The sequence below is a fragment of the Mustela erminea genome, chromosome 5, assembly GCF_009829155.1.
Source record: "Mustela erminea isolate mMusErm1 chromosome 5, mMusErm1.Pri, whole genome shotgun sequence".
Lineage (NCBI taxonomy): Eukaryota > Metazoa > Chordata > Mammalia > Carnivora > Mustelidae > Mustela > Mustela erminea.
In genome coordinates, this window is record NC_045618.1 from 103287204 (window position 1) to 103311377 (window position 24174).

The 24174-nt window shown below is 36.7% G+C and overlaps 1 protein-coding gene and 1 pseudogene across 2 annotated transcripts in view; one reads left to right on the forward strand and one right to left on the reverse strand.

The window, feature by feature from the left end:
* Positions 1 to 24174, reverse strand: part of WDHD1 (WD repeat and HMG-box DNA binding protein 1) — a 67600-nt gene that overhangs the window by 37718 nt on the left and 5708 nt on the right. The window contains exons 3-10 of one of the 2 annotated variants that reach the window (XM_032344277.1): positions 19088 to 19199; positions 11726 to 11877; positions 10480 to 10591; positions 10259 to 10309; positions 9392 to 9487; positions 3879 to 3971; positions 2736 to 2842; positions 2225 to 2366 (exon numbers count right to left, since the gene is read on the reverse strand). In XM_032344277.1, the coding sequence (XP_032200168.1) occupies positions 2225 to 2366; positions 2736 to 2842; positions 3879 to 3971; positions 9392 to 9487; positions 10259 to 10309; positions 10480 to 10591; positions 11726 to 11877; positions 19088 to 19199 (865 nt within the window). Of the gene's footprint in view, positions 1 to 2224; positions 2367 to 2735; positions 2843 to 3878; positions 3972 to 9391; positions 9488 to 10258; positions 10310 to 10479; positions 10592 to 11725; positions 11878 to 19087; positions 19200 to 24174 lie in introns of those variants that run through there. The other variant, XM_032344279.1, reaches the window with a different exon arrangement.
* On the forward strand, positions 18307 to 18478 carry LOC116592097 (annotated as a pseudogene).

Below are 24174 nucleotides of genomic sequence, written 5' to 3' on the forward strand. Positions count from 1 at the left end.
ATTAAGGAGGGCAGGTATTGTATGGAGCACTGGGTACAGTTGCATAAACAATGAATCTTGGAACACTGAAAAAAAAAAAAAAAGGACTTTTGCCTTATACTTACGATGATGTCCATAAAGTATTAGAGGTATTATGATAGGAATATGTACTATGAAGAATAAAAGCAAAAAAGAAAAGAATGAGCAGTTAAGGGTTAAGGTTTTTTAAGAGGTAACCTTTAAACTAAAAACTGTTTTACAATTTACTTCATTTTTATCAATGTTACACATGCATATAAATTAGTCAGTTAGGTTTATTATAAAAATGAAAATAGTCCTCCTGCACAGCCTCCAACTTACTTTTCTATTCTACTGGACAATTCTTTTGATAACTTCCTCCATAGTTTTAAATAATATTCTAGTGTTTTTTTTTTTGGCTTTTCAGTTTTAATTATTATCTATTAAATAGATTCTATTAACTTCTATATATTAGGAAATATGAGGATTTGGTGTAATTTTCAACCACCCCTATTCTCTTGTATGTATGTACATTATTCTCCTACTCCAATCCTCCCAATATAGAGATTATTATGACCATATAGATGATATTCATGGTTGAATAAAAATACTAACAGCTATTCATGGTTGACTATAACTTATAAAGTGTTGTGTTAGAGACCTTCTAATTCTATACATAATTCATATAATCCTCACAATAAAACTCTACATGGTAGACATTATTGCCATCCTCATTTTATAAATGTGGCATATTATGACCACTTTTCCTTCCTTTTGTAATTTTTTTCCCTGGAGTTAAGAATCCTCTCTCTTTAAGCCTTCTTTCTTGGACAGATTCCCCAAAAACAATTCCAATCTCTTGCCTAAAAAGCCCCAAACCAGCTGACAATGCCATAGGAGCCAACTATGAAAAATAGGCTGGGAATTTTAACATCCAAGTATACACACTTTCATTTAATCCTTTTCAGTACAGTATTCCTCCTCCACCCAATGCTACTCAACTGTACCCAGTGCACCAACCAAAGACCTCTGTTTTACTTTTTCTAGAGAACAAATTTCCAGCATTCTGCCAGAATATACATGACAGTGAGGGAACATTAATGCTGAGATTGGAGATATCTACTTGTTTGTGCACATTAGGTGTGCACATTAATGCTGAGATTGGAGATATCTACTTGTTTATTAAACCAACCTTCTGTTTATAGCCCCACTTTTAGATGTGTCTAGTGCTACCAAATTCTGAAATCATTAAGGGATTCAGTCAGGCAGTGAAATACTATTTCAGGCAGGCAGTCTAAATTGCATCTCTGCTTTCCCCCAACTATGGTCTTAGGAGTCAATTTTTTGACTTTTTAAGAAACTAAAGTTTCCCATCATGCTTCTATTTTCCAGGGGTTCCAGTATCAGTATCCAAGTAGACATAAATGGAGGGGGGGTGGTTAAGTAAATGATCTTTAACTGGAACCCTAAACCAAGACTTAAAATAAGACTGGGTATATTTGCCATGTAGGAGGAATAACAAACAAAAATAAGGAGCTGTATAAAACAAGGTGGCCTGTTTAAAGCAGTTCAGTAACGCCAGATGGCTAAGCATTAAGAGATATAAGGGTAGCTCTAAGAGTTAAAGCCAATTCAGAGCAGAAAAGGTTTACAGGCCAAACTAAGCTATACTTATTAACCCTAATTTTTATCTATATTTATTTAAATAACAACCTCCAGAAAACCAGGATACTAAAATAGTATTTCACAGTGGTATTCTTTATAAAGCCAAGGAATATTAATAGGCATTCTATGGAGGGGAATCCATAAGTTTCTCAGTAAAATATATTTAGGAAGCATTAGGTCAAACAAGTTTGTTTTTTTTTAAAGATTTTATTTATTTATTTATTTGACAGAGAGAGATCACAAGTAGACAGAGAGGCAGGCAGAGAGAGAGAGGGAAGCAGGCTCCCCACTGAGCAGAGAGCCTGACGTGGGACTCGATCCCAGGACCCTGAGATCATGACCTGAGCCAAAGGCAGAGGCTTCACCCACTGAGCCACCCAGGCACCCCAGGTCAAACAAGTTTAAATAATTTTCTTTATGACAGGTAATTACTGAACATCTAATATAACATGAATTGTGATTGTCCAAGAAAGTAATGTATTTTGTGGTGTTTTCCAAACCCATATGACAATAAAAGACTTTGTTGAAGAAACTATTCCACCATCTATTTATTACTTGTTACCTTACTGCTTGATGTCTTTCCACTGGGTTCACAAACATTCTCCAGAAGCCCTAGATTTCCTTCTGCATCAGTATAAGCTATTCGACCACAAGTAGGATGCCATGCCAGGCCACAAATTGCATAACCCTTCTCATGTTTCACCCTAAAATTAAAAAGTGAGTTCTTAAAACAGTACCAAAGTATATAAACTATACATTGCTTTAGGTTAATTTTAATTAGAAAGGTTAAATGACTTCTGACAAACTAATAACTATATACTATATGTTTGTATTCTAACAGTCTAATAATTGCAAAAACTTGAAATGCTTCATAATAAAACAAAAAATCTAATAGAAATGAGAAAAAAACAAAAATAAAAACAAAAACAATAAAAAAAAGAAGGGGGGGTGTCTGGTTGGCTCAGTCAGTATAGCATCCAACTCTTGATCTCAGGGTCGTGAGTTTGAGCCCCACACTGGGTATAGAGATTAGTTGGGAAAAAAAAAAGGACAAAAGATATGTTGAATCATACCTTTCCATGCATTCTTTGGTTTCCACATTCCAAACTATAATTAAACCATTAATACTCCCTGCAGCTAAATATTGCCCACAGGGAGACCAGGTTACTATATTTAGGGCCTATGAGGAAAAACAATGAATAAATAACAATCTGCACAATTCGAAACTAAACACTTATTTTTATTACCAAATTCAAATTTTTACAACCCATATTCTGTGTAACTTCTAATTAAAGTGATTCATAAAGGCAGGACAGTTTGGCAAGACTTTCTAAATTTCTTTTTCAGTAATATTTAACTATCACTAGCAGCTATTACTTTGTTTACCATGAGAAAATTATATTGACACAATTTTAAAAGCAAAATCTAAAAACTGTTATTATCCTAGAATACAGATCATAAAAAGTACCCTCGCAACCGTCCCTTTCAAGATGAAGAGAACCACAGTGAGTGAAGTGAACCATATTAAGCCATTGCTGACTTACTAGACCTCTGTTTCCTTGAGAGCCAAATGGGAATGTATAACAGAAAAAGAGAGAAAGAATATAGACCAATAAACTTTCCTGCCCTAACATTTCAGAGTCTATCTGTGATCACAAGTCTCAATGAAACTCACTAAACAATAATGGCTAATTAATTACTGATAATGTGAAAATAACACGTTCTAATATTATGTTAGGGTTAAATATGACTTCTTATAAATTAAGAGACTTTCTTATCAAATATCACAAGGAGGGAAGCCTGGGTGGCTCAGTCCGTTAAGCGGCTGCCTTCAGTTCAAGTAATGATCCCAAGGTCCTGGGATTGAGTCCTGCATTGGGCTCCTTGCTCAACGGGGAGCCTGCTTCTCCCTCTGCCTCTGCCTGCCACTCTGCCTGATTGTGCTCTCTCTCTGACAAATAAATAAAAATGAAATCTTAATTTTTTTTTTCTACAAGGAGAGAGTTCACACAGAACCTAAAAAAGACCTATTTACTGTCCAGTTACCTATTTACTGAGGGGGCAAAAGGTGGACACATGCACAACAATCTGGAGTTGTTCTCCATGTCCAACAATACTTCACTACAACTATATTTAGGCAAAGTGTAATACTCCTGCTAGCCTAATGAAAGTTTCACTTATAAAACCTACCTGAGGGGGAGGAAATAAAAACCTACCTGAGAGATGAAATTATCTGAAAGATCATATTGATTATTCCACGTTTCTCTTCTATATAGCTTAACAGACTTTTCCACAGGAACTGCCAGCAACTATTAGAAAAGACAAATGATTTAAACGAAAGTTTACATTAAATTAGAGAGAAAAAAAGCAAAAAAAAAAAAAAAATCCAAATAAGAATACAAAACATAAAACCAAAATCGTACTTTATTTGGCAACTAACAAAACTCTGAAAAACACTTAAAATTTTGATAAGCAAAGAATGAATGATCACTCTATTGCTTGCACTGACAACCAGAGCACTTATAGTTACATATTTCTGATACTACTTCTCAGGAATCTAAGCCCTTTGGATCTAAACATCTACCTCATTTGCCAAAAGGAAAGAAACAGATCCAGAATGCTTTAAATATATTGAGAAAAGGAAGTTGATTTTTTTAGACATTCTTCCAAAAAACAGACTAACAATAAAAACCATATATTCTTTCAATGTTTATACAAAAAAGAGAAAACTATGTATTATTTATTAACAGAAAAACTATGTTAACTGTATTGATTTTTAATTAATGTTTCATGAGCAAAATAAAAATACACACAAAACTCCTCAACTATCACTTTAACACAGAATGTAGTAGTCTTAAGAGTTCACATGCTACAAAGGGCATACATTAAAAGAAAGTCTCCCTCCCATCCCTAAATCCTATTTCTACTTCCCAAAGGTGCACATAAGCATAGACTGCACCAGAAGACATAAGAACAGGGGTGGTTGGGTGGCTCAGTCAGTTATGTGTCTGCCTTCGGCTGAGGTCATGATCCCAGAATCCTGGAATCGAGCCCCATATCAGGTTCCCTACTCAGCCAGGAGTCTGCTTCTCCCTCTCTCAACTACTCCCCCTTACTTGTGCTTGTTCTCTCTTCTCTCTGTGTCAAATAAATAGAACCTTAAAAAAATAAAGCATACACACACACACACAAACAGTAGCATTCTATTTATACACCTACTGCTCTACAGCTTAATGTTTTTTATTTCACAATGTATCAGAAGACTATTCCCAGTGAGCACATACTGATCTACCTAACTTTAACAATTGCAGAATACCCTACTTTTAGGAATACCAGGCTTAAAGATACAAATGTAGTGATCGGAAGGGGCACATGCACCCCAATGTTCACAGCAGCAATATCCACAATAGCCAAACTATGGAAAGAGTCTAGATGTCCATCAACAGATGAATGGATGAAGAAGATGTGGTGTGTACACACACACACACACACACATACACACACACACACATGAATATTATGCAGCCATCAAAAAATAAAATCTTGCCATTTGCAATGACATGGATGGAACTACAGGATATTATGCTAAGTGAAATAAGTCAATCAGAGAAAGCCAATTTTCTTTCTTTTTTTTTTTTTTAAGATTTTATTTATTTATTTGACAGGCAGAGATCACAAGTAGGCAGAGCAGCAGGCAGAGAGAGGCAGGAAAGCAGGCTCCCTGCTGAGCAGAGAGCCCGATGCGGGACTCGATCCCAGGACCCTGAGATCATGACCTGAGCCGAAGGCAGCGGCTTAACCCACTGAGCCACCCAGGCGCCCAAGAGAAAGCCAATTTTCATATGATCTCATTGATATGAGGAATTTGAGAAACAAGACAGAGGATCATAGGGGAAAGCAGGGGAAAATGAAACAAGACAACCAGAGAGGGAGATAAACCGTAAGAGACTCTTAGTTTCGGGAAACAAACTGAGAATTATTGGAGGGGAGGGGTTGGGAAGGATGGGGTGGCTAGATGATGGACACTGGGGAGGGTATGTGCTATGGTGAGTGCTGGGAGTTGTGTAAGACTAATGAATCACAGACCTGTACCCCTGAAACAAATATACATTATATTTTAATTTTAAAAAAAGAAAAAAAAAGGAATACCAGGATTTATTTGATCAGTTCCTATTAATAAACATTTAGGATGTTGCTATTCTTTTGCTACTACAAAGAGTGATACAACATTTTCATTATACATACCCTGTAGTGCATATATATAAATATGCTTACAGGATTTATGCCTAGAACTAGTACTGTTCATTCTGATAAAAAACTGCCACACCGGGGCGCCTGAGTGGCTCAGTTGTTAAGCATCTGCCTTCGGCTCAGGTCATGATCCAGGGTCCTGGGATCAAGCCCCGCATCAGGCTCCTGGCTCAGCAGGAAGCCTGCTTCTCCCTCTCCCACTCCCCACTTGTATTCCCTCTCTAGATGTCTCTTCTTCTCTGTCAAATAAAATTTAAAAAAAAAACAAACAAACAAAAAAAAAAACTGCCACACCTACTTCCACATAGTATGTAATCAAACTTTTGATGTTTGGACATCTGATAAATGAAAAACAGGCTATCATAATAGTTTCAATTTGCATTTCTTTTGGTATGAAAGGTTGCATATACTTTCATATGTCAAAAGTCATCTGTATTATCTTTTTCTATACACTGCCTATTCATGTCCTTGACCATCTTTCTATTAGGATCTTACCAACTTGGTTTTTTTTTTTTTGAAAGGTTTTATTTTAGGGCACTTGGGTGGCTCAGTCATTAAGCGTCTGCCTTCGGCTCAGGTCATGATCCCAGGGTCCTGGGATCAAGCCCCGCATCGGGTTCCCTGCTCAGTGGGAAGCCTGCTTCTCCCCCTCCCACTCCCCCTGCCTGTGTTCCCTCTCTCGCTATATCTCTGTCAAATAAATTAATAAAATCTTAAAAAAAAAAAAAAGAAGAAGAAGGAAAAATTTTATTTTTATTTATTTTTCAAAAATCTTATTTACTTATTTCAGGGAAAGAGGAAGAACACAAGCAGGGGTAGACAGGCTGAGGGACAGACTCCCCGCTGAGCAGAGAGCCCAGTGTGAGCCTCAATCCCAAAACCCTGAGATCATGACCTGAGCAATGCAACACTTAACCAACAGAGCCACCCAGGTGCCCCGAAGATTTTACTTTTAAGTAATCTCTACACCCAACGTGGGGCTCAAACTCACAACCTTGAGATCAAGATTTACATACTCTTACAAACGAGCCAGCCAGGCACCCCAGATCTTACTGATTTTTAAGAACTTTTTTTTAAAAAGACTATTTATTTCTTTGAGAGACAGTGTATGAGAGAGAAGATTAGTGGGAGGAGAGCAGAGGGACAAGCCAACATTAAGTGTGGAGCCCAACACAGGGCTTGATCCCAGGACCCTAAGATCATGACCTGAGCCAAAGTCAGACACTTAACCTACTGAGATACCCAGGTGCCCTGACTTAAAAGAACTTTCTGAATTTTAAGAAAATTAACTCTTGGGGCACCTGGGTGGCTCAGCTGGTTGAGCGTCTGCCTTTGACAGGTCATGATCTCGGGGTCCCAGGATCAAGCTCCATGTCAGGCTCCCTGCTCAGCTGGGGGGTCTGCTTCTCCTTCTCCCTCTGCAGCTCCCCAGTTGTGTATGCTCTGTCAAATGAATAAATAATAAATAAATAGAAAATTAGCTCTTTGTCATATTTTTTCAAACATTTTTCCCAGTTTGTCATTCGTTCTTTGAAATATTTCATACAAAAATGTATGCTTTTACGGGCGCCTGGGTGGCTCAGTGGGTTAAGCCGCTGCCTTCGGCTCAGGTCATGATCTCAGGGTCCTGGGATCGAGTCCCGCATCGGGCTCTCTGCTCAGCAGGGAGCCTGCTTCCTTCTCTCTCTCTCTCTCTGCCTGCCTCTCAGTGTACTTGTAATTTCTCTCTGTCAAATAAATAAAATCTTTAAAAAAAAAAAAAATGTATGCTTTTTATACCGTCAAGTTTATTAATCTTCCTGTAAAATTTCAATTACAAAGAAAAATTGAAAGAATTATATAGCAAACACGATTCATCATGTAGTAGGAAGCCTTTAAGATGGTTCTCAAAGATTCTCAGCTCCTGGTATTCATACTCTTTGCCAATATATTTACTCAGTCTTCTTTTCTCCGCCTTTCAATAAACTAACTCTTTACATACTGGATCTATTTCTCTATTTAACAGATATCTATCCATGACTCAGTGGCAACCTTTAATTCTCATAGCATCATAATATGTGTATCTGACTAGATTAGACTCCAAGACTTTGTTCTCCACATGGATTTTACAATAGCTCTACGGTCCCCTTCAAACATCTTACTCATATTTCACATTTGAATGTTCTCTAAACTATAGGTTAATTTAGGAAAGAACTGACATCTTTATATCGAAAATTCCCTTCTAAAAATGGAATATATTTTTCTATTTAAGTCTTCTTTTACTCCTCTCGATAGCACGTTACAGTTTTCATTATACAGCCCTTTCACATTTTGGCAAGTTTACCCTTGTTAATTCAGCTTTTTTGATTTCACAGTAAATGCACCATTTTCCCCACTATATTTTCTAATAATTGTTTTTTTAAAAGATTTTATTTATTTATTTGTCAGAGAGAGAGTGCATGAGCTAGCCAGCACAGGCAGACAGAGTGGCAGGCAGAGACAGAGAGAAAAGCAGGCTCCCAACCAAGCAAGGAGCCTGATGTGGGACTCGATCCCAGGACGCTGAAATTATGACCTGAGCCAAAGGCAGCCACTTAACCAACTGAGCCACACCATATTTTCTAAATGGCTATTTTTTATATACAGGATTGTTACTGGTTTTGCATATTAGTTTGTTTCCAAATACCGTGGTGGATTTTCTTACTAATAATATTTTTCCCTCAGTTGATTTCTTAAGATCTTATATTCAACCATTTCATTTGTAAATAATGAGCATCCTCCATCCTCTTTTGAAACAATTCCTACCTTTTTTTTTTTTTAAAGATTTTATTTATTTACTTGAGAGAGAGACAGTGAGAGAGAGCATGAACGAGGAGAAGGTCAGAGAGAGAAGCAGACTCCCCATGGAGCTGGGAGCCTGATGTGGGACTCGATCCAAGGACTTCAGGATCATGACCTAAGCCGAAGGCAGTCGTCCAACCAACTGAGCCACCCAGGCGTCCCAATTCCTACCTTTCTATTGTCTATCAGGTGCTACTAAAATGTTAAATGCTACTAGTAAGAGTGGTAGACATAATAAGACTTTCCCGAGTTGTTCCATTATATACAAAATAAAGAATATAAAATTAACTCATACAAAATGTATGCTTCAGAAAGAACCTTTACAAAGTTAACATGTTTCCTTTTTTTTTTTTTTTTTAAAGTAGGCTCCATGCCCAGCGTGAAGCCCAACCCAGGGCCTGAACCCACAATCCTGAAAAATCAAGGTCTGAGCCCACACCATCAGTCACACGCTTTAACCAAATGAGCCACCCAGGCACCCCCAAAGTTAAAACATTTCTTAAAGCATTTCAATACTTATTGGTTGGCTTGGGCACTAAAACTTACAACCTAAATGAAACAGTTACAATATCAAAAACTAATTCTACTATTTTCACATTCAAAGTTGAAAAGAACTACAAGTAACTAAAACAAAGGTTGAAAAGTAAGAGTCACTTACCTTCCCACTTTTTGGCTGCCAAGCAAGTCTGCAGATTGATTTTGCATTTATCACATCATTGCATTTTTGTAGCAGTGGCCAACTAATAGTACAAGTCTGATATTTTAAAAAAGAAAATTTATTTCCCTTTATGAAACTTCTCCCAAAGAGATATGCAGAATGGAATATATTTCAGAGGTGCTTTCTTCAACTGACATATAGCATGAAAAAAGCAACTTGATTCACTTTCATCTAACTATGATATATGATTGACCTAAATTACTTTAAATAATTCAGAGGTATAAAAAGCACAAATCTTATAAGTGTATTTCCTATATAGAATAAGCAAACAATATACTCACTGAATACACGTATATACACACATGAAAAAAAAAACTCGATACATTAAATTCTTAAAACATCTACAAGATTAAAGTTAAGAAATCTATAAAATGTTAAGGTATCAAAGTCAACTCTTTAAAACAGTTCAAACATGAGCAGAAAAAACAGTGGCTATTGAGGCATACCCTGTGGGGGATACTTTCCTCATCAGCCACATTATCTCTAGAATGCCTCAGGAAGAATTAATTGTTCCCTTTGCCAATCCAGAGACCACTTCCCAACAAGTGGTAGTTCATAATAGAGTAAATATATACTGACAGATTTTTTTCCCCCACCGATTTATAAAACCTAAAACTGAAATATAAATCTATTTCCCATGTGATTGGGTATAAACACAATTACCCTTCAACACATTTTCACATTAGGTTATTACAGGATTTGATCAACTATAAAGAAAAAGAATTATTAATTTGACCCCATGCTATGTAATATCACATTTAAGGCAGAAATGAGCACAAAGTTTTAAATTCAAATTGATAAGTTTACCTGATCTGAAATTTGCCACACTTTGACAGATCCATCACAACTAGCTGATGCCTGCAAGAATAAAATAAATTTCTCTATGGTTACAACCATAATACCATAAGGTAACTGGTGCAACTGATAAACCAAATAGCCTTTTTATCAACTGTGTGAAATTTTTCACTAATTCCCTTATAATTTTAAAAATACTGAAAAAAAAAAGAAGAAATGGCAAAAATGATTACCAGAAAGATGTCCTTAGGATCAAAGGAAAGACTTAAAACAGGAGCATCATGTCCTCGAAATGTTTTCTGTTGGCTGCAATCTATCACATCTACAACTTTGAGTAGAAAATCACTATGAACAATAAGAGTAATGTATAACAGAGTATTAATAAACACCCATGCAAAAACCTCTCCTACATCTACCCAAATATTTCAAAATCACAATACCCAAATACCCAAATATTTCAAAATCACAAGAGTAAATGTCATAATTTCTTTACAGCAACATGTAAAATTTGGCATCCAAATTTAAGGATCTACTTTTTAATCTTGGCTCTGTAAAGATACTAAAAACAAAACTCAGGATTTCCCTTTAAAATACAAATACTTCCTAAGTGGCTTCCTTCATTACACCTTAAGCTTCTATTATTAATTAATTAATTAAAGTCCCAACCGTTTTTATTTTTAAGTCACAGCCACTTTTAAGAGCACTATGTCAGGGGCATCTGGGTGGCTCAGCTGGTTAAGCAGCCAGCTCTTGAGAGCGGCATAGGTCATGATCTCAGAGTCCTGGGATCCAGCCCTGTGTTGGGCTCCATGCTCAGCAGGGAGTCTGCTTGAGATTTTTCACTCTCCCTCTCTATTCCTCCCCCTCCTCATGCACACTCTCTCTAAGATAAATAAATAAATTCTAAAAAAAAAAAAAAAGTACTATGCCTTTTATTCCCCTCAGTAATTCATTAGTTCCTTTCTTTTTTCATATGACAAATAAGCATAAAGAGAAACAACAAAAATTCTGACAACTGAAGTTCTTCCCAAAATGATTTTTAAAATTTCGTATCAAACTATCATGTTTCCCCAATCTTTTTCAGCATTTATTGAACAGGCTGTCTGCAAAACAGTCTATCTCAATTAACAAAGAAGCACAAGGTTGCCCTCAAAAACCTTTACTAAAGACTTGAATACAAAAATTAGGCGGGGTACCTGGTTGATTCAGTCAGTTAAACATCTGACACTTGATTTCAGCTCGGGTCATGATCTCAAGGTTGTGAGACAGAGCCCCACATCAGGCTCTGAGCTGGGCATTGAACCACTTAAGATTCTCTGTCTTCCTCTCCCTCTGCCCCTCCCGACTGCACACACACACACACACACACACACACACACACACACACAGGACAGAGTACTGAAAATGTTACACTGAAGCCAATGAATGAGGCCATTCTGTTCTAATATTACTTCCTTTTCAGGTATCAGAGGGCCTTACCTAGATCCAGCAGCAACTTTTCCACCATCCCCATTAAAGACCACATGGTTTGCATTTGTGGTGAAGCGAGTCAATATACCATCTGGAACTCCTTCAGGAAATGTGTGAACTTGAATAGTATTATTAGATACTGCAGTGACCAATTTCCCATTCTAAAAGAAACATTGGCAAAAAAAATCCTAATCAATTGAGTCTCTCCATACTTTAACAATCCTATAAAAAACATAAAAGCTTATAATTGTACTTAATGTCAAGAGAAAAATCATCATTCAATGTACAAGTTTCCTGAAGTACCTATTAGCAAAAAAAATTTACTTACTACCTTTACACAATTTAATTCTCACTTCATCAGCCAAATTTTTAGCCTCTGAATTTTCATTTACTTCTGACAAGAAAATTATTTAAATAGTATTTTTATGCATCCCCAAGTGTCATGAAAGAGACTCAAGGGAGCTTTTTAGAAAAAAAAAAAAAAAACATAGCTAGTCTCAGTGAGGGAACAGCACATCAGAAGGTATGGATGGACTACAGCGTTGCCACTGTGTTTCCACAATAAAATCATCAGATATCTTTGGGGTAAGTAAAATCTAAATGCAGAATCCATGGCTTCTCTTTAAAAACACTAAGTAAGAAGACAGCAGAATCAGAGGATCCTAAAAAGAATACACTTATAATGATGAACAGTGTAAAATGGTTGAGAATTACTATATTGTACAACTGGAACTAATACAACACTGTAGGTTAACTATACTGGAAGTAAAAATATAAACAACCTTTTTAAAAATAATAAAAACACTAAATGAACAGAAACTTTCAGGATCTGAAAATGATCAGCAGATACCATTGCTCTGCATAGATTTTGGCTAAGAATCATAAAAGGTCAAGTATCTGCCCTAGAACCTTAATTTTATTACTTACTTCTCTAGGAGGAACTAAGTCCTGACAGACTAAATCATCGTCTACCAATGCCTTACATGCTCCAATAAATCATAATCAATTATTGAGATTAAATGATAACTGCCAAAGAAACAAATTACTCAAGTTTATTAATAAATATCATACAGCAATAGGTCTCAGTCATATTTACATATGTAAGACCCTCCTCTTGTCTACAACACCTGCTCTCACTCCAGTGGAAAAGGAACTTGGTAATACAGTGACATTTTACTACATAGAAAAATTGGGGAAGATGTCTACATCTGTTCAAGGAACAGTACAGATGACTCAGATTTGAACTATAATATATACTTATCTTCAATTACTGGAAAATCAGTGAAAAAAACTGTTTATGCCTACTTTGTAACTACTCTTCAAGTAATTAAACAATCCACAATACACTAAATCTATCAGAAGCTAATCTAACAATAACTTAAATGTGAAAACAAGAAGAGAATTCAGGAAAAACTAACCAACTCAAGACAACACATGATGCTACATGTTCTTTGGCAAAACTGCAGAAACATCAACTATATGTATGCATGTACAGGAATTTTGCAACCTGGCTGTGCTTTACTTGGCAGAGAGATCTCTCAGTGGAATCCAACTAAGCAGCCTCAGTTAGATCTAGTAAAGAATTCTGGTAACCATTAACTGGTCCTCCATTCATGTGAAAATATTAAAGTATATATCTATACTTACTCACCCAAGAGACCTGAATAAAGGATGTGCTTTGAAGTCAATTTCCAACAAATCTACTGGGAAACCAAATCATTATCAGTCCTTTCTCAACTAGTAAAGCTAAAAAAAAGAAAACACTCAAAAAGAATCGGGGATCTGGTCAGATCACTCTTCTCCCTAGTAGACTGAGAAGAATGGGTCCAAACACAGGCTGACTTGAGCTCCAGTCCACAGTGTTCCTTTTTTCTTTTTTAATATATTTATTTATTTATTTATTTGACAGACAGAGATTACAAGTAGGCAGAGAGGCAGACAGAGATAGAGAGGAGGAAGGAGGCTACCCGCTGAGCAGAGAGCCTGATGTGGGGCTCGATCCCAGGACCCTGGGATCATGACCGAAGGCAGAGGCTTTAACCCACTGAGCTACCCCGGCGCCCCTGACCACTGTGTTCCTTACCAACAGAGTCAACTGACCTTCTTCAGACCTTTGACCTTTCCAAGAATAAAATGGAGGTAATTTCACATACTTCCCCGTATCTTTGTTAAAAGGCCTTGACAAGGTAAAATACTATGCAAGCTTTAACTATTACTACCAGTTGATTCATCTCATTTTTCCTGTTTTTGGAGAGTGATATTTTCTCTACTTTGTTCTCAAACAAAACGTCTGACCATACTTCCCTATACCAATGACTCCAAAAACAGAAAGTATATTTATAAGCAATTATATTTTAAAAGGAAATCTGTTGTAAAATTTTCAGCTTCACATGGCTGTGTGGTAAAGTCATTTCAATGAAGTACCATAAACTCTATTCCTAAAGCCAAAGAAAACATTTAAGCACAGACTATCAGACTTGTAGTGGATTGAATAATGGCCCCCAAAAGACATGTCTAAGTCCTAAATCCAGTTACCTGGATTTTTTAGAAATAGTCTTATTTAGAAATAGGGTCTTTGCACACGTAGTAAATTAAGGATCTAAATCTAATGACTGGTGTCCTTATAAGAAAATGGACAGGAGATTTGAGACACAGAGAAGAAGGCAATGTGAAGAGAGAAGCAGAGATAGGAGTGATGTATCTTCCAACTAAGGAACAATGAGGATAGCTGGCAACCCACCAGAAGCTAGAAAAAAAGGCATGGAACAGACGCTCTCTCAGGGTCTTGGAGTTAACCCTGTCCACACCTTGATTTCAGGCATCTTACCTTCTGAACTGTGAGACAATAATTTTCTGTTGTTTTAAGCCATTGAGTTTGTGAAAATTTGTTACAGCTGCCCTAGGAAACTATTACAAGACCACTTTTTTTTTTCCTTCTTTACATTTTTTTCATACACAAATAATGCAGTGCATACATACTGTATAAGAAAATTAAAAATAGGGACGCCTGGGTGGCTCAGTGGGTTGAGCCGCTGCCTTCGGCTCGGGTCATGATCCCAGCGTCCTGGGATCGAGTCCCACATCGGGCTCCTTGCTTGGCGGGGAGCCTGCTTCTCCCTCTGCCTCTGTCTGCCTGTGCTCACTCTCTCTCCCTCTCTCTCTGACAAATAAATAAATAAAATATTAAAAAAAAAAAAAGAAAATTAAAAATATGAAATTGTTCTGGCCAAAGCATGAGTTTCCCTACTCTAATGAAATAATCTCCACTAACATTTTGGGGTTAAGTCTTTCTAACTTTCTTATATACATTTATGTATATATGTATCCTTTATCTTAAACATAAGACTACACAATACAGACTACTCTGCAACTCTCTTTCATTTTTCAACTCATTGTAAATATCTTTGCAGATGAAGATATATAGCGCTCACTCTTTTTTGTGGCTACATAAAAATACATTTCATGGGTCTACCAAAATTTATGAAATAGAGACATCTGGGTGGTTCAGTTGGTTAAGCATCAGCCATCAGCCTTCAGCTCCAGTGATGATCCCAGGGTCCTGGGATCTAGTCCCGGACCTGGTTGGACTTCCTGCTCAGCCTGCTTCTCCCTCTTCTTGCCGCCCCTCTTGGGCTTTCTCTTGCCATCTCTCAAATAAATAAATAAAAATCTTTAAAAAAAATTTTACAAAACAAATTCTCTCCTGAAGGACACTTCAATCAGTTCTAACTTATAAACAATAATTTTAAAAATATAGTTGACCACACAAATAGAAGGAATATAAGAATTTCCTCAGGGTAAAGGGTACCTGGGTGGCTCAGTCGGTTAAGAAACTGCCTTCAACTCAGGTGATGATCCCAGGTTGTGGGATCAAGCCCCATGTCAGGTTCCCTGCTGAGTGGTAAGCCTGTTTCTCCCTCTGCCTGTCCCTACCCTTGCATGCGCTCTCTCTGACAAATAAATAAATAAAATCTTAAAAAGAAAAAAAAAGGGGGCGCCTGGGTGGCTCAGTGGGTTAAACCTCTGCCTTCAGCTCGGGTCACAGTCTCGGGGTCCTGGGATTGAGTCCTGAGTTGGGCTCTCTGCTTAGCGGGGAGCCTGCTTCCCCCTCTCTCTCTGCCTGCCTCTCTGCCTACTTGTGATCTCTCTCTGTGTGTCAAATAAATAAATAAAATCTTAAAAAATAGAATTTCCTCAAAGTAAATAGCCAGAAATGACCATGTGCATTCAATGTTTTATTCACAGTATGAATTCACTCCCTTTTTTTTTTAATTTGAAAGAGGGCAAATGAGAGAGGGGGAAGCTCCATCCAAGGAGCAGAAGAGTATGACAAGACTCCTTGTTTGTTTGTTTTTTTTAAAGATTTTATTTACTATTTGACAGAGAGAGACACAGCCAGAGAAGGAACATAAGCAGTGGAAGTGGGAGAGGGAGAAGCAAGCTTCCTGCCAAGCAGGGAGCCCGATGGAGGGCTCCATCCCAGGACCCTGAGATCACAACCAAAGCCGAAAGCGATGCTTAACGACTGAGCCACCAAGGGGCCCAAGACTTTTTGTTGAGGACGAAGCCTGTCATGGGGTTCCATCCCACAACCCTGAGATCATGAACCAAGCTGAAATCAAAAGCAGTTCAACCTACTGAGTAGCTCAACCACTGAGCCACCCAAACATCCCTCAATTTACTTCTTAAAAAGCTCCCCAAGCACACCTGGGGACTTGATTTCAGCTCAGGTCATGATCTCAGGTTCATGAGATGGAGCCCTGTGTGGGGCCTACTTAAGATTCTCTCTCTTCCCTCTGCCCCTCCCCCGACAAAAACCAAACAAACAAAAAACCCAAAACTCCCCAGTTACATTTCCAGCAACTGTCGTGCAATACTGTAAAATAATAGAAAATACATATTGCTCTCTGCCTCTTATTCCTGGCAGAGTTCCTAAAACCCTTGAAATTTCCTAAGTGATAAGACTACTAGGAGCAGTTTTTGCTCTAATATTTGGTCTTTGATCCCAGTTCCCAACACAAGTTCCTAAATTCCCTGAGATTTCCTGGGTGATAGAAAAGACCCTTCAAAGGAGGCAATTCTTGGTGGGCTCCTGGATAGCTTCAGGATGAGGGCTGGTCATCAGAAAAATCAAACCATGATTAGAAACAGAACTTTCAGCCTTATCCCATCATCATCCAAGAAAGGAAGAAGGGCTGGAAATGGAATTAATAATCAATTATGCCAATGTAATGAAGCCTCCATAAACATCCCAATGGTATGAGGTTCAAAGAGCTTCTCAGTTGGTGAACACATCCCCATTAACAGGAGGGCAGAGGATCCCAACTCCATGGGGGGAAAAAAAGCCTTTCAGACCTTCCCTATGTACTTCTTCATCTGGCTGTTCACCTGTATCCTTTCTCTATATTTCACTACATAATGAACTGTTAGGAGTGTTTCCCTGAATTCTGTGAGCTACTGTAGCAAAAGACTGACTCCAAATAAGTGGGATCCTCTGATTTATAGCCAAGCAGGACCAAGTAGGGTAACCTGGGGACCTACTACTTGCAACTATTATCTGAAGTGGGGGACAGTCTCATGGGACTGAGCCCCTGAACTCTTAAGGTCTGTGCTCACTCCTGTCAGTGTCCAAATTGAACCAAACTGTAGGACACCCAGCCAGTATTACAGAAAATTGCTTGGTGTAGGAGAAAAAACCCACACACCTGGTGCTGGAAATGTTATGAGGAAGGTAGTAGTGTGAGAATAAAGGAAAAAGATAGGAAAGTGTTCTTCCTTTACAAATACTTACTTCTCCAAACCCTCACTATTACTGGAATTAGCAATATTTTTCACCCTTGCTAATCTGATAGAAAAAAAAAAAATTCAATTGTTTAATTTCTACTTCTTTGCTTATTAGTGAAATTTAACTTGTATCTAGTATATGTTGATCATTTCTATTTTTCCTTCTGGGAATATATTTTCCATTACATATGACCATTTTTTTTTTTAGATTTATTTATTTGAGAGAGAAAAAGAGAGCACATGTGAGAATGCGCAGGAGCGGGAGGGAGGAAGAGAGAAGCTCAAGCAGACTCCATGATGAACATGGAGCCTGACACAGGGCTCAATCTAAGCCTGAGACCACCACCAGAGCCAAAACCAAGAGTTAGAAGCTTAACTAACTGCACCACCCAGATGCCCCTATATAGGACAATTTTAAAAAGAACATCTTAAGTATCTAAAGACTATCTCATTCCTCTACCTTAATGAACCTGGGTTTGAAAAAAACATGAATTCTGTGAAAATACTTTTCTCTACCCAAATACAATACACTCAACTTAAAATTCATCACAAATAGAAAGCTTAGTGGTTTTTAGATACTTAGTTTGCAAAGGTCTTCTGAAAACAAGTCTCCATTCTCCAAATAACCTACATATCATTCCCCTATTTACACCTTACATAAAACATTAGAGGGGCGCCTTGGTGGCTCAGTTGATTAAGTGACTGCCTTCAGCTCAGGTCATGATCCCGGAGTCCCGGGATTGAGTCCCGCATCAGGCTCCCAGCTCCATGGGGAGTCTGCTTCTCCTTCTGACTTTCCCTCTCTCAGCTTTGCGCAGTGGCACTATTGTAGTCAATGAGGTTTATCCAAGGCGCAATTACTGCTAACTGACCTCCCCTCTCATGCTCTCTCTCACTGTCTCTCTCTCTCAAAAAAACAAATAAAATCTTTTTAAAAAAACCAAAAACATTAGAAATATGTATATGTCTTGAAAAAGTTAAAATATTCCTCTTTTCTTGTGTAAATGGTTGTCTAAATTAGTGAACTAAAAACCTGAGAATGCCATGGAGTTTTCTCTCAAAGGGAAATAAAGGGAACATTTAAATCTCAAAAGAAAAAGTATAATTTCTTGCAAATATTTTAATTGGTTTACCATTAATAAACCATTTATCACCTTTAGTAAACCATTCAGATTTTATTTTTTTAATTTTTATTTAAGATTATTTATTTATCTGACAGAGAAATAGGGAGCATGAGGAGGCAGAGCAGCAGGCAGAGGAAGAAGGAGAAATGGGCTCTCTGCCAAGCAGGAAGCCCCATGCAGTGCTCAATCCCAATAGGACCTGAGCTGATGGCAGTCGCTTAACCAACTGAGCCACTCAGGTGACCCCATTCAGATTTTAAACCCATTCAGATTCAGATTTTACTTGTAAAAATTTTGGGAAATTTATTGTATTATTATGGTACACATTTGAATATTATGATTTCATAAGAGAAAAAAATAAAAAGCACATTCAAAACTTCAACAAAAATATTCTTTACACTAATTTATAAAAAATCAAACAGCAGTATCACTTCTCATGGTTTGCTATAAATGTTTCCAATACCTTCAAAGCACATGAATATGCCTTTTCTCCAACGTTAATGGACTTAGGATCATCATCATCTAAGTCTTCCCAAATCCTCACATCTCCATCACTTCCACAAGTCACAATGTAACTGTGAAGGGAACACACTCATTAAAAGGTCATCCAAGTTTCAGGAAAGAAAAAAAAAAGTCACCCAGTTTCAGGCCTATTAATTTTTTTGGAATACTTTATCTTCTTTTCAATAAAATTAAAGTGTTACTCAATGTTTTCTCACTTTACATACATAGGTCTTAATAAAAAGGCCTACTAATCTCCTATCCTATAAAACGAAAAGTAAGTTTAATGTTCCCTACAGTTTCTCCTTGGCATAAAATTCTTTATCTGAAATAATGTAAGAAAGGTGAATGGGTAATCTCTGTTAACAACAGGGACCAGGTCTACCTTGCTCACCACTGTGCCTCTAGCACAAAGCAAGCTGACATATAGAAGCCTTGATAAATATTTGTTGAATGAATGAGTGGATGGATACAAGAGCTCAGTTATCCTAAGCTGATTATCAAATGGCCACCTGTATCTCTCAAGTCTTGTTTTAAACCCATATTCCTGGTGCTTTTATTCATTTGGTATGTGTCCTGACACATATAAAAGCAAAAAATATAAAAAAGTAACATGGCAAATGGCAAAGAGAAGCCACATAAAGAACTGTAGAGGTTCATAAGAAAGGTGGTGTCTACATGGGGAAGTCAAAGGGCAAGTAGAACTGGATATGCTGAGATTGGTGAAAAGAGCAGTTCCAGAGGAAACCACATGAACCATAGGAAACCATATGAAGTTAGTAAAATATGGGGGAGTTCACTTAGAGCAGACAGTACAGGAAATTGAGAAAGAAAATGTAGACTGGGGGTCATCCAATTTACAATGATCTTAATGCAAGTGTAGAAGCTTGGATTCCCTTCTATAGGAAATAAATAGAACCGTTAGTCTTTTTGTCTAGGACATTCCTTTTTTTTTTTTCTTTTTTTCTTTTCTTAAAGATTGTATTTATTTGCTAGAGACAGAGAGAAACCACAAGCCAGAGGGAAAAGCAGACTCTCTGCTGAGCAGGGAGCCAAAGGGGGGCTTGATCCCAGGACTCTGTGATCATGAACTGAGCTGAAGCCAGACACTTAACCAACTGCGCCACCCAGGTGTCCCAGCTTAGGACAATCCTGATTTATGCATAGAGCTGGTTTAGAATAGGTCAATTTTTTTAAATTTTAAGACATATTAGTATTGGGGCACCTGACTGGCTCTGTCAGAAGAGCCTGTGATTCTTAATCTTGGGTTGTGAGTTTGAGCTCCATGTTGGGCATAGAGGTCACTAAAAAAAATACATAAACTTTAAAAAATAAATAAAATGTAGTATCTTAAAAAAAAACATATTAATATTATTTGCATCAAAACTGGTTAGGTGGGTTTGACAGACCTCTTTGCATTTCCAGCTTCTGCCATGATCTTGTTTACTAGTGAAACATGTACAATTAAAGAATTCTCCCTTTATCACATAAGTAAATCTAAAAGACAAGTGATAACCCATCTCCCCATTCCAATCCTTTTTTTTATTAGCATATAATGTATTGTTTGTTGCAAGGCTACAGGTCCTGTGAATCATCAGTTTTACACTACTTGATGCAACATAACTAAGACCTCCTTTCGCAGACAATAGGGACTAACAAACAGAAACTAAAGTGAAGTCAGTCAAGAGGCTTTACAGTGATTTCTTTTAGTCCTCAGTAGTGATGGGGTAAGGACTTCATATTGCTGTCGTTACTATTTGACCCAATCAGCCGGCCAGCAAGGGAGAAGTTGCAGGTGCCAGTTGGCAGTACCAATGGCAAATTATAGTGAAATACAGTGGAATTAATGAGAAATATATGCAACAAATAGTTAAGTTAAATAGTTAAGTTGAGCTTTTAGAGTTGCCTAAACATTCTTCTGTGTTTTTGTCATTTACTATAGGAATAAAACTAAATGTTAACTTTATTATTGATTATGCCTTTTAATGAAGTACCTTACAGTAGCAACTAAAAAAAAGCTACAAGTTTAACAAAAGTACACATTTAACAAAAAATTAAATACATTTCTGCTTCTCAAGAAGTTGATAATGGAACTGTAACATGAACAAAATGTTAGTTGACGCTTATCATGGGGGCTAGATTGATAACACCAACCATATGAAGTCAGAAGACACAAAATTTCTGAAGAAACCTGAGCATCTACTTTGTAAGTTAGTAGTTATTTTGTGACTTCCTGAAAACCATGCTTCTACAGCTGCAGAGTCTGCATCTTGTCAGGCAGAACTTTTCATAATTTAGTAGTGTCCAATAGAACTTTATCTTAAAGGATGGAAATGGTCTCAAACAGGCTCCTGAGTAATTAAAGTGGGGTTTAAAATGTCACTCATGCAACTGAGGAACTGAATTTTAAATTTAATTAACTTTAATTAAAATCTAAAGAGCCACCTGTGTCTGGTGGCTATTGTGCAGAACACTGCAGCATTAAAACAGATGACAGCGGTTCTAAATTAATTTTGTTCATTTTTCATTTTAATTTTTCTAATTCAAGTATGAAGTAAAGTTATAGCTGTTAATACGTTGTTGCCATTAGTAAAATAATTTTTCAAACAGTTAAATGATACTGGCTTTATTTCAAAGTCATCAGAGCGTTTAAATAGAGAATCAGTCAGATTAATTCCAATAATGGCTTAGTCTTCTCTTCAGCTCATGGAAACAAAGTAAAGCTTCTAGAAGTTTATACTGTGGATGTGAAACATCTAATATTATTGGCAATTCTATATAACTTCATTTGAAAAGTTCAATGCTAAAGATAAAATTCTTTATTTTTGTACTAATACAACATTTTGGTTGAGCACAGCACTGTAGTAAAAACAATGTACTTACTGAGTTAAGAAACCTATGAAACACGTATGTACTGCAAATTGAAAGTGTAATTCATAACCAAATGCACTGTGATAATGTACCAATTAAAACAGAAGCCATAATTGTCAAATTCTGAGATCATTTTATTTATACCAGAAAAACAACAAAATTTTTTTAACAAACTGATATTAAATACATAAAAATACTTCAGCATTGCATGAGGTGCTTTCTCTTCTGCCTATCATCACTTAGTATTTTTTTTTTTTAAAGATTTTATTTATTTATTTGACAGAGAGAAATCACAAGTAGACAGAGAGGCAGGCAGAGAGAGAGAGGGAAACAGGCTCCCTGCTGAGCAGAGAGCCCGATGCAGGACTCGATCCCAGGACCCTGAGATCATGACCTGAGCCGAAGGCAGCAGCTTAACCCACTGAGCCACCCAGGCGCCCCTTACTTAGTATTTTTTAAATATTTGAGCCTTTAAAGAGTGACTTTTTAAAATTTAAATTCAATTAGCTAACATATAGTGATGATTAGTTCTAGATCTAGTGTTCAGTGATTCATCAGCTGTGTATAATACCCAGTACTCATCACAGCAAGTGTCCTCCTTGATGCCCATCACCAAGTAACCCCATGAAGAGTGAATTTATAAAACCTACATGTCCTATAATGATGGTATTATTATTACTGGAAACAAGTTCCCTAAGTCTTAGTAGCATCTTGCTCAAAATAAGTTAATAATTTTTAATTTAAGCATTCAACTTAAGGCTTTGAAGCTTTCAGTAAAATGCAGTTAATGAAAACAAAGCTTATGCACAGGAAGGTAAAACATATGCCTTCAAAAGCAAATAAGAATTGAAGAAACTGTACATTAAAAGCTAAAAGACTGAATGATATAATTTTGAAACTCATTAATTGTACTCTGGAATATCTTGACCTGTGAGAAGAATCTTTTGAGGGAACTCCTTTTTCAATTGTATAAATTTATGAACGTATTCATAAATTTATTTTTAAATTTTTTATTTAAAATTTTTAAATTTTAAATTAAGTACACTTAAAATTTGTGAAACATTCAAAGAAACCACACACAACTTACCTGATGAATTTTATCTTTAAAAATATTAAAGAACTAATAAAATAAAGTAAAATAAATTTTAAAAATATTGAAGACCTCACTACTGAAAAAGGATACTCTGAATACAGGTTAAAAAAAAAACAAAAAAAAACCAGAACTTGTAAAAATACTGAAGGTGAAAGATTTACCTATTTAAAATAAATTTTTAAAAATTGAGACTCTTCTGGGACGCCTGGGTGGCTCAGAAGGTTGAGGTTCTGCCTTCAGCTCAGGTTGTGATCTCCAGGTCCTAGGATGGAACCTCATGTCAGACTCCCAGATCAGTGGGGAATGTGCTTCTTCCTCTCCCTCTGCCTCTCCCCCTGCTTGTGTTCTCTCTCTCTCTCTCTCTCTAATGAGTAAATAAAACCTTTACCAAAAAATAAAAATAAAATAAATAAAAATTGAGATTCTTCCATTTAACAGAATTTGCTTTGACCTTACCAGGTATGTGAGAACCTAAAGAGAGTATTTTCTGATTGAAAAGTATTATGGTCTAGGGTCACATGGGTGGCTCAGTCAGTTAAGCATCTCTGTTGGACTCAGGTCATGATCCAGAGTCCTGGGATAGAGTCTGCCATCCATCAGGGCTCCCTGCTCTGCCTGCTGCTCCCCTGCTTGCCCGCTTGTACATGGGCTCTCTCTCTCTCTGACAAATAAATAATCTTCAAAAAAAATTATGGTCTAAAAAAAAAGTCACTGAAGGTCTCACTTCAAGTTCTCACTATAAATTTAACTCTGAGGAAGACTCCAATTTTATAATAAAAAAAGACAATATTAAAAAAATATTTTTCAGAAAAATATCAGCAATATCATGTTAGAGAAAGGCTAAAAAATGATTAAAGTACATGAATATGTACCAAAAATACTCTATTTATGTAAATGTTTGGATTATATGTTTAATGTTTAGAAAATCAAAGTAAAATTTTTTTTAATGTTTTAATGTCACAAATGTTTTTATGAAAAAATGTTTTGAAACAGTTTTTGAAAAGAAATGTTACAGATCTACCAAAACAGAATAATTTGCGAATCAATAAGTAATTTTAAAAACTAATTTTAACTCTTGAAATTTT